This window comes from Sorghum bicolor, chromosome 8 (genome assembly GCF_000003195.3).
Source record: "Sorghum bicolor cultivar BTx623 chromosome 8, Sorghum_bicolor_NCBIv3, whole genome shotgun sequence".
Taxonomy (NCBI): Eukaryota; Viridiplantae; Streptophyta; class Magnoliopsida; order Poales; family Poaceae; genus Sorghum; species Sorghum bicolor.
The window spans coordinates 5,313,020-5,323,743 of record NC_012877.2 but is presented as its reverse complement, the minus strand read 5'-3'; the positions used below and the strand labels follow the sequence as shown (position 1 = coordinate 5,323,743).

The following is a 10,724-nucleotide window of genomic DNA, read 5'->3' as shown; positions in this document are numbered from 1 at the left end:
GGATGCTGCATGCGCATCATCATTTTTGCAGATAATGATATAACGTAAAATCACGAAAACCAGTGCACTGACAAATGACAAGATTCAGAATGTTATAATGCCCCTTTATTTCACACAATATAAAGATCATAAAGAAAACTAACAGATAACCGACTCTGACAGATGTACCAAGTTTTTAGAACTAGACTAGACTAGAAGAGTTGGACTGGAGGGGTTAGGAAGAAGCAAAGAAGGAAAAGCAGGGGTGGGTGCTCTCATCCGTTCTTCCACGAGCAGCGAGAGTCTTAGACCAATATTCCGGGGAAAAAAAGCATTGGCGGCCGGCCAAAGGCGGCGCCACGGAGCTCCGTTCATCGGACCCCCATGGGCGTGGTGGAGTCGTCGTCAAGCTCGCGCGCGCGAGATGAGTAGTGGCTGTCCCGGCCTTTGCCACGCCCTCCCAGGGACGGAGGAGGGGCGGCGCCGTGTCCTCCCTGGGCTGTCCTTGCCGGTGGACGTGGACGGCGGCGGCGGCGACTTCGTCTCCGTTGTAGTGCTCGTCGAGGCGCAGACTGCTCCTCGGTCGAGCTACGTGGTAGTGAGCTCCATGCTCGCTCGCCTTCCTTGCGGCGGCATGGGCTGCCTTTGCGTCTTGCCTGTGCGGTTGGATTTATAGCCGGCCTCCGGATCGGACGGAGCGACGATGGATGCAGATGCGGCGCGATCGGGCGGGCGGTTACTGATTGACTGAGTGCCTTTGTCCCTTGTCCGGGTTCCATGCGCGCCCGCCGGTTGAGGGGCAGCACGTACTTGGAATGCATGCCGTTCGTTGCGGATGATTTCCTTCATCATCCATGGCGGATGATTTCCTTCCTTCCACCATCGGGACTACTATTTATACACATTTTTTTTATACTAAGAGCATATCCAAAAGAAGAGCTATTCACGGTGTGTAATTTATATTTGGCTATTTTGGAAAAAAGAGAGAATCCAATATCTGACTTTCTAAAATAGCAAGTCATGTATTTCGGAATTCTTGCATGCTAGATATAGCTTGCATGTGCCGCTAGCCATTAACTTCATCTTATTGGAAAGGCCGTTGGAGTTTTATGTTTTTTTTTGCTCGAGTTTCTATTTTAAAGGTTAGCTAAATCATGAGTTTAACCATCTATTTTTACCAACTCTGTTGGAGTTGCTCTAAGGGATATTTAGTTTAAAAAATGCAAAATATCAACTACTTTGGAATAATAGAATATAAAATGCCAAAATTTTCAGGATTACATTTAGTTTGATCCAAAATATAGAATTTATTATCCTCATGAGGGCTTCTTAAGGTTCTTTTGGGATTTTTTTTACTCTTGTGACCAAAATTCAAAATGGAGAATAACCACCTTTTTTGCCAAACATTTGTATGTTGTTTAGTTTTATTATACAAAATGATGGACCAAAACCTATAATTTTTTAAATAGTAGGGAACTAAACACTGCTTAAATTGATGTTATTTTTTTGAGCAAAACCTTTTTTTAGGAAAATTTTGGAGGCAAAAAAGAAACTTTGCAGTGTATCTCTATGTATTGATTAGAGGAACTCCAAAAGTCTCTTTATCTCCTTTCTAATTTCTTGTAGTACAGATTTCAGTTGAAAAAAATAACAATCCAACACGTCCTTTAAGTAGATTTTAAAATGGAGACATCCTCTAATCCGAACTTCTCTCTAACCAAAGATATTGAGTAGGATTAGCTTAGAGTGCACATATAAGATATAGACAACCTGTTGAAGGGTACAAAAATATGGAGAACAATTTTATTCAAGTGACTATTCAAATGATGATTTAGAGAATAAATTTGAGACCCCGTTCGCTAGGGCTCCTATCTTGGCTTCGGCTCTTGTCAAGAATCCCTGCCAAACAGTTTAGTAGGAGAAGCCGTTTTTTAGTGAATAAAGAAGGAGCTCTACCAAACAAAGTCTAAGAGCATCTCTAAGAGACATTCTCAATTCCACACTCATATCTTCTTTTTTGGGTAGCCACTCCATATAGGCCTTGTTTAGTTCCCACCAAAATTTAAAAAGTTTTCAAGATTCTCCGTCACATCGAACCTTTCGGAATATGCATGAAGTACTAAATATAGATAAAAACAAAAACTAATTACACAGTTTGCCTGTAAATCACGAGACGAATCTTTTGACTCTAGTTAGTCTATGATTGGCAATATTTACCACAAACAAACGAAAGTGCTACAATAGCGAAATCCAAAAATTTTTTGCATCTAAACAAGGCCATAAAATTTCTCTATATAATTCAGCACACTCCATCAAATTACTAACCATATCTCACACTCCATATTCTATTGATCTATACTTTATAACAGTACTCCAAATTAAATAAGAAATTATGCTGATGGCCCCATCAAGCTCCGTCACTGTTCTTACTCTCACAAGATAGCACGTCAAATAGAATAGTGATGGCGTTAACTAGTCTATATTGGAGATTAGAATTCTTGTGCGTTACCTAAAAAAGAAACAGCAAGTTGGATACAACTTTTTTCTTGAGATAGTCAGAGAGATTTTTGGAGATGCTCTTAGAAATATTTTTTTTCTTTGGTTCAAAACCTTTCCGCGTATATACAGGATCGTATTTCAATTCGTTTTGCTGAAATTTTTATATATAAGAAAAAAAAGGATATTTGGTTCAAAACCTTTCCGCGTATATACAGGATTCGTTCAAAACGCTTATGCTGAAATTTTTATAAGAAAAAAAAGGATATTTGGTTTTTGAGTTAAAGAGAAAAAAACATGCTACGATCGTATTTCAATTCGTTTTGCTGAAATGTAGCGCTGAGAAGTAGAGAGAACAAAGAAGTACTCCAAAGCTCCAGCCCCAATGTCGGTTGCTCTACTATAACCAGGAGAGATTCACCTCCCCGGCGCCGTCGCTGCTCAGCTCCCAGTCCTCACCGCTCCGCCGCCGCGTTTCCGCTCCGTCACTCCCGCGGACATTGTTCCTTAGTCGGAGTCTCCACGCCCGCCGCCGGCACAGTGCAGGCCGCTGCCCCCTGCCGAGCTGCTCCCCATTTTGGTCGGTAGGTCGTCTTCGAGAGTGCGTCGTTTTCTTAGAACGAATATGTGTTGGTTTGTCGCTCTCTGGTGGCGAAGTTGCAGATTAAACTCTTCAGTCATGCGGGGAGGTGACTGAACGCCACCATCGTCCACGGGTTGCATCTGCTAATCTGCATCTGTATGGTGTGATGTGGCCATGGCCCTTGGGCATGCGCCTTTCCTTCTCTTCATGGCTCGGGTATAGGTATGATCATCCCTGATTCTCTGCCTCAAATAGGATAATAATGATGTATCATGGTGTAGAAAATGTGGTTACAAATGTGCATCATGGGTGAAGGGTGATAACTGATAACATATATATTTTTTTTAACAAGAACGGCGATAACAAATTAATAGCATAGAACATGTATAGTCTCCTGCTTGGGGGAACTTTTCATGGGCTACAGAAATCTAGTGCCCAGTAAAAATGCTGGCATGTTGTCAATTTTCCAAGAGACATTGTTTCATGAGGAATCTGAAAAACAGAGGAGAAACAAATGTTGTGTTTGTTCTGTTCTATGAATTTTTGTACCTAAATACACTATACATAAATAACTTAATTTATCCAAGATGATATAAAAATTTAAACATGTATATCCATTGTATCATTGTATGGAGTATGGACCGCAAGGATCCAAGTACAAACAATAGATAAGAGAATCAAGGTACAAAACAATAGATAAGAGTAAGTCCAATTTGCAGGGAAATAAGTACAACATACTTATGTATGATAATGTAGAAAACAAGAGAGTAAAGGACAGTTCATCATCTTCCGCAGATAGAAATATGGATGACCTTAAGATGTTCATGCTCAACACAGTATTTTTGGTAGGACTTGCAGATATCCACCCCATAAAAACTTCTTGTCCTCTTGATGCTCTGGTGGGATTCTGACACTTCAAAGAGGCCCTTAGCGTGGCACCCCAAGAGATGGTTCAAAATCATGCTCCAAGCTATTGATTCTTTGGCTGTACTGAGAATCTGAATTAGAACTTCCACCCAAGCTAATGGAAAACGTCTCATATCTAGATTCAGCTCTTGTACAAAGCAATGGTTGTATCTCTTCAGCATTATCTTGATCAACACGGCATGACTCTGACCTTTTTGTTCTCAAGAACTGCAAGTTCATCTCGATTTGCTTCATGGTAGGTCTCTCCCCACTGTTGAGTCTCAAACACATCTTCGCAAGAGATGCAATGCTGTTAATCTCTTCCTCAGTTGCTTCCTCCCAGACCTGAGTAGCCACTATCTCTTTTATTGGCCTTGTCTTCAGCTCCCAGAGAAAGTAATTAGACAAGTTCTGCTTTGACCCTGTATCGCTTGTAAGGATAGGCTGCCTTCTCAGGAGTAGTTCCACAAGTACAACACCGAAACTATATACATCACTCTTCTCATTTAGCTGCCCAGTATGGTAATACTCCGGGTCTAAGTACCCAAATGTACCTTGGACATTTGTCACAACATGTGTTTGGTCAATAGGAACCGATCTAGAAGCACCAAAGTCTGAAACTTTTGCAGTGTAGTTTGAATCTAGGAGTATGTTAGAGGACTTCACATCTCGATGGAAGATTGATACTGAAGCTGCTGAGTGTAGATAATAGAGAGCTCCTGCAGCTTCTGCAGCAATTCTTAGGCAGTCATCCCATGACAAAGACAAACCACTGCTTGAACTAGAATGCAGAATTTCGAATAATGAACCATTTGAAATGAAGTCATACACCAAGAGGGGAACCTCAGTTTCAAGACAACACCCAAAAAGCTTCACTATATTTCGATGATTTATTTGAGAGAGAATTGCTACCTCATTAATGAATTGACTGATCTCACTTTCCTCAGTGTCCTTAGATCTTTTTATTGCCACCACACGTTGGTCAGATAAGATACCCTTATACACCATGCCATGCCCTCCACGGCCAAGGATCCGTGTCGGATCAAAATTGTTTGTTGCCTTTTCGAGGTCTTCCAAAGTGAAAATCTTTGTTTTTTCACTTGCATTTTCATCGGATGATATCAGTTGTTCCAACAGAAGGCCTTTATTTTTCTGAAAATATTTTTTTCGTTGTTGCTTTTGGATGTCCTTTTTCCATTTGCGAAGAAGCACTGTTGCACTTAAGCCGAGAAGTAAAATCCCGAAGCCACTGCTAAGCCCAATCACAATACCTGCGATAGTTATGTTCCTTAGTCTGGTTCTGCTTTATCTTCTCCTTGTTAGTTGTCAAATACTACTGTACAAAGCTCACCTAATAGAAGATTTTGCTTTTTCATACTTGCTCCATTAATTGGTAAAGCTGCAAATGTCCATGTTAATTGGAGAGTAGAAGAGAGTTAGAATTTTCTATTCCAACTGAGCTTAGATCAGATATAGGTAGATTCCCAGAACAATATTGTAATCTGGAAAAATCTGACTGTTGGATTTCATTCTTGAAAAACAAAGAAGGATATTGAAGATCCCACGTATTGGAGCACTAAGATCATCTTTATACAAGAATGTGATTTGTGGAAAGTTTTGTTTTCACCTGTAATCGAGTGAATTTCAGTTTTTATCACAGAGTTGTGTCTTTAAAATGCTGAGGCAAATCCTAACTCAAAGCTAGTAACTGAAAGCAATAGGGAATTAGGGATTGCGTGGAAATAATGCTTAGATTGATTGAGAGACCTATGTACATATATATAGGGATGAGGAGATTTCATGGTTTATAGAAACAGGACCAAACCGAGATCTCATATCTCTCTAACCAAAACAGAGAGGGCCAGCCGGCTATACCTGGCCCAGCCCCTTATATACGCGCATACATTCTAACAGTAACGCAACAAGATGAGAACACCATAATGTGGCAAAGACATTAATCACCTGTTAATATTTAAAGTTATGGTCACCAGTCTATTGACTTTAGTCTGGTACTCTGGTTAGTGCTATCTATGTGTTGCCTGTTATGTTTTTGAAAAAAATGTGTAGCCTGTTATGGTTTCCAGACATTGTTGTTCACTGCCAAAAATCAGAATACAGAGGAGCACTCTGCTCTCTGGACAGTAGAGAGCCTAAAAGATTCAAAGTTCTGGTTTGTAATCAGAGAGTGTTGATTATAATCTCTTCAGAAGGGTTATGTATTTTTCAGGTATGGATGTCAGAATTGGTTAATTTATGCAGCATAAACCATAGTTTCCATTTAAACAATATAAAACTAGCCACTAGAAAATATCTGAATTACAACTTAGAGCATAAAATTTCATAGATCGAAAACATATATGTATCTGTTGTTGACAACTGAAACTGAACTGGAGTATCTCTATCGCTCCCTGCTGTTTTAGTTGTTCTTTTTTGGGGTATGGCAGGAGGGGTTACCCCCTAGTGCTTATATATTAGACGAAACAGAGTAGAAAGAGGTGCCTTACAATTACAACAATTAATAGACAAACAAATCACCCACTGCTGTTTTAGTTATAAGTAATCTCCAAAATGCAATCCCTTGTTGAACCAATGTGGTTAGGATCTCAAAAGCATCAAATGTATTTGTGGTGCGTGCTTGTTTCATGTGTGTACTCTCCAGAATGCAATCAGTTTTCAACCAAACAGTAGGATTGCAAAAAGGGTAAGGCGGAGAGGAGGGAGGGGGGGAGGGAGACCTTGGCAGCCATTGTGTATGTATGGATTCCCCTGAAATCCGTGCAGACATTGGCATCGATAACCAATGTAACCATCTGTTGAGTTGACACCCAAACATGTGCTACTGATGCTTACACATGCATATCCCGACTTGTTCTGCATTGCCTCCTGGCAGGTCAGATTGGCAACAGCCCATTGCACAGAGGACGATTCCCCTGAACTAATGTAGAGTCCAGGTTCCTTAGATACATACACCCTAAACATCTCCTGTTCGTAAATTAAGGTGTACTTAATGCCCACAAGCCCCTCATTGATATCTATATATGTCACCAGATGTTTGTCATCAAACTGGAGACTGGAAGACGTTGCATTTGTGCAGTTGAGCTGAAATAGCTTTCTTGCAAAACAACCTTCTTCAATGCCAAAAGGGAATGGGACACTGATGTTACCGCATGATCGCTGGCAGTTCTCCTTTTGTTCAATTGGATTGTATCCTAATTTTGACAAAAGAAATTCAAAAGTCATCAATGTTTGGAGAATATTCAAATTCTTCAGCATCTAAGAAAGTTTAGGCATTTGAGCAATCATGGTGATGCAATACAACTAATCTATATGATGCTCACAAACATCATGGCTGATGAAGTAGGCAGAAAGACTGAAGAAGTACATCTTTATCAAGGATTGTTCTGGATTTTGTAGAAAGGAAATAGGTTTGATACATCCTACTGGGGTTATCAGCTTACAAAAGCATATAGAAGAGCTCGCTCACAACCTGACTGACGAAGTAGAGTACATGCAAAGTTTTTTTTTTATCAATATTCTTTTACCTATGTGTGCAGTTATTTTCTTCGACAATGAAAGCTTCTATTAATTTCAAAGAACATTGCATTGAGTTGGATTCATGAAAAAGAACTCTGGACTGGTGCTTAACCAGTATATCTTGTAAGACATGCCTTGAGATTAGAACAGTTTTTAAGATTCAAATCAGCTAGCATATCTTCTAATCGTTACAAGCCATTTCAATAAATCTCAAGGCCTTTTGGAGTGCTTGGCTACATCTGCCTAAGAGGTTTGTGAATATTTTATGCAGTTTTTTGGACTAGTTCCATATGTAACACTTCCCTTTTAACAAACAAGGACACAACATCATTCTTCATTAGTTCAAAAAAATTGGAATTTTTCCAGCGGAAACAGTGGGCTCCATGGGGTTGGGAGGTCGGCAACCTTCTGGGCAAGTAGCGGGAGACGAAGCGTCTCGACTCTTGACGAAGGCAGCGATGAGAGGAATAGAATAGCCGATGGTTGTCGATTCAGTTCCAGGTACTAGGTACGTTGATGTTCCTGCACATTTGTCCTTTCTAGTGGCTCAGACGAGGATAAAAAGGAAAAAGGAGAGAAATAGAGAAAATGTGAAAGAAGCATATGTTTTGGCTGGCATATCTGCGAAACCAATGGTTGGGATGGCAAATCTGTGAAGCCCACTGTTTCGGCTGGCAAAAATCCTATTTTCTCATCTGTATAACATTCAGTATTTGCAAAATCCATCAAAGTGTCACGGACAAGGTGGGATCAACCGCATGTCAGTTTGTCTACTAGTGGCATTTAATGATGATGCAAACATAGAGCTGCATATCGAGATTGGCCATGAAACGGAGTACCCTTCATGGCCACTCTACATATATGCATGTTATTTGCATAAATGCAGTCTAGACATCCATATGCCTACCTATCTGAAAACATCATATTTTTAGGATTACTTTTTTGTCTTTAGCACTGACATTTCAGATTTGTATCTCCTTTTTACCATGGGTTATCTAACTGAAATGTGGACCTAAACCCTCTACTATGGTCAGATTGAGAAAATATTTAGATTGAGTAGTAGAAAAGTAACCTTTAATTTATTGATTGCATGGATTTACCTTTATCACGTGAGCAGCCATTGGGTATATATGGATTGCCCCCATAACCATCATCGCAACTGCAGATATATCCAAGATCCTGTGTGCCATAGCCATCATAGCACATGCTATGGTTACTTACACAGGCATAGTTTACCCTGTCGCTGTCATCCATGGCGCTGGCACACGTCGGCTGATCCACAATACTCCACAAGATTTCTGCATAGGCTGAAGTTACATTGATGCTCTCCCATAGGGAGCTTCGGTTTGTGTGCGTGCCAAGTTCCCTGCTGTTGTGAAGGACAAACTGTAGCTGGAAGGCTTCAACACGACTCAACCTGATGGAGTAACATCCGGTTCCATTGCAGTTCTGCCTGGCCACCTCGTCCGTGATCTCTGCATGAGGACTGCAGGTAACTGTAGAGAGCTTCACGGACTCATTTGTATCTTGGTGAAGTCTGTATATGTCAAAGTCACAGCCTGTGATGTTTAGCTTGGCGTACAGAGTGAAAGCTCCTCCAGCTTCCCAGGACATGTTGTAGGTGCTGACACCCTGAACCATGGGCATGACCTGGGAAAGGCTGGTCAGTAGCCAGGTGTTTCCATAAGAACTAACATCAATATCATCAACAATCTCCGTGGTACCGTCATGAAGGTAGAGTCTGGGAGGTTGCATGGTGTTGTCGCAGGTGAGACTGAAGTCGGAAGACCTGAAACAGTTGGAGCCGATGCCGAATGGGTAGTCGAAGGTGAGGTTGCCACATCTTCTGGGGCAACCGGGAGGAGTGTTGCTGGTACTTTGACTTGTTACGACGACACCAGAAGCTTGCTCAGATGGAATCACAGTGAAGACAAGCACAACATACAACAGAGAATTGAGCAGCAGCCTCATTTCCACCAGTAAAGAGTTCTTAACTTCTGAAACTTTAGAAAAAGGAAAAGCAAGCTGGTATTGTGGAAGTACTTGGACAAACAAAGGACTCGTATTAGTACACAGAACTACAAAAGAGAAGATGAAGGTAATATTTACTTCAGAAAAGAATTAGCAATGGTCTTGCTCTGCTTTATTGTCCAGATGGGAACGGGAAGAGACCACAGGGTCATCGTCGTCGTCTTCGTCTTCGGTTGGTGCGATGACAAGTCTGCACGCCTTTGTTGAGATCCACAAGTATCCAAAAGGTGATAATGTGCCGGACCTTTGTGCATATCCTTATACTCCATCCATTCCAAATTATAAGATATTTTGGCTTTTTCTAGATACGTTGATTTTACTATGTATCAAAACATAAGTGTATATCTAGATGCATAGCAAAGGTGTTGATTTTACTATGTATCTAGATATATGCATAGCAAATTTATGTATCTAGAACTATCAAAATGTCTTACAGTTTGGAATGGAGGGATTAGTCATTTCCATTTTTTAATCTTTTATTATATATTCGCATCCAGTAGGTATGCTTTGTTTTTCTTATGTGGCACAATGAACAAAGGGAATGAAAGTTTGTTGCAGCATCACACATCCAATGAACTCTGTTATTTTTTTGATTAATGGACGTTTCGAATGACTTGGTTCGGGGGCCCTAGGTTATTGCTACAATGTATGGAGGAGCCGGAATAAGTAAAGCAAAAAAAAAAATCGGTTCAAAGGCTTCTAGTTTAATTATCTTGAGAAAGATATACAAATGATTTCTTGCCACAGTATAGGCTGAAGCTCCACTAAATGAGGCCAGAGACTATTCTCAATGGAGGTTTCATGACTCAGTTTGTAACACATCTAAATTTTGGAAACAGTGCAAAAGAGTTCCATCTCCATGAAACTCTACTCATATGAAACTCTTATCGTCTTTCTCTTCATTAATATGGTGTCATATCAGTATACCTCCTCCGTATCTAAATTAGAGGACGTTTAAGACATAAGTGTGATTACCAAGGAGTCATTAGTTGGAGGGTATTTTTCCTTCTTTGCTCTTATTAAATAGAGCTGTGGGTGGATACTAGATGTGAAACAAATTGAGTTCGATTGGCTATTGTAGTGAGGAGTTGGTCCTAGACATCAAGGTTGCGGGGTCGATCCCTGGTGGCCACAATTTTTTTTATTTTGCATGCGGCCATGCGTGTGTTAAAGACAAGGCGGCGTGCGAGGGAAG

General features: G+C 40.6%; 1 protein-coding gene across 3 annotated transcripts; it reads right to left on the bottom strand.

Moving 5' to 3' along the window:
* LOC8079880 (putative wall-associated receptor kinase-like 16) lies at positions 3,624-10,415 on the bottom strand. 3 transcript variants are annotated; one of them, XM_021446352.1, is made up of 5 exons: positions 9,608-10,189; positions 8,599-9,501; positions 6,700-7,173; positions 5,316-5,363; positions 3,624-5,235 (listed from the first exon to the last, which is right to left on the bottom strand). In XM_021446352.1, exons 2-5 carry the CDS (start codon positions 9,467-9,469, stop codon positions 3,986-3,988), a joined length of 2,643 nt encoding a protein of 880 aa, XP_021302027.1. In that variant the 5' UTR covers positions 9,470-9,501; positions 9,608-10,189; the 3' UTR covers positions 3,624-3,985. The 3 variants fall into 3 exon arrangements, with proteins under 3 accessions (XP_021302027.1, XP_021302029.1, XP_021302028.1); XM_021446354.1 differs by lacking the exon at positions 6,700-7,173 and having other exon boundaries at positions 9,608-10,415; XM_021446353.1 differs by having other exon boundaries at positions 8,599-10,189.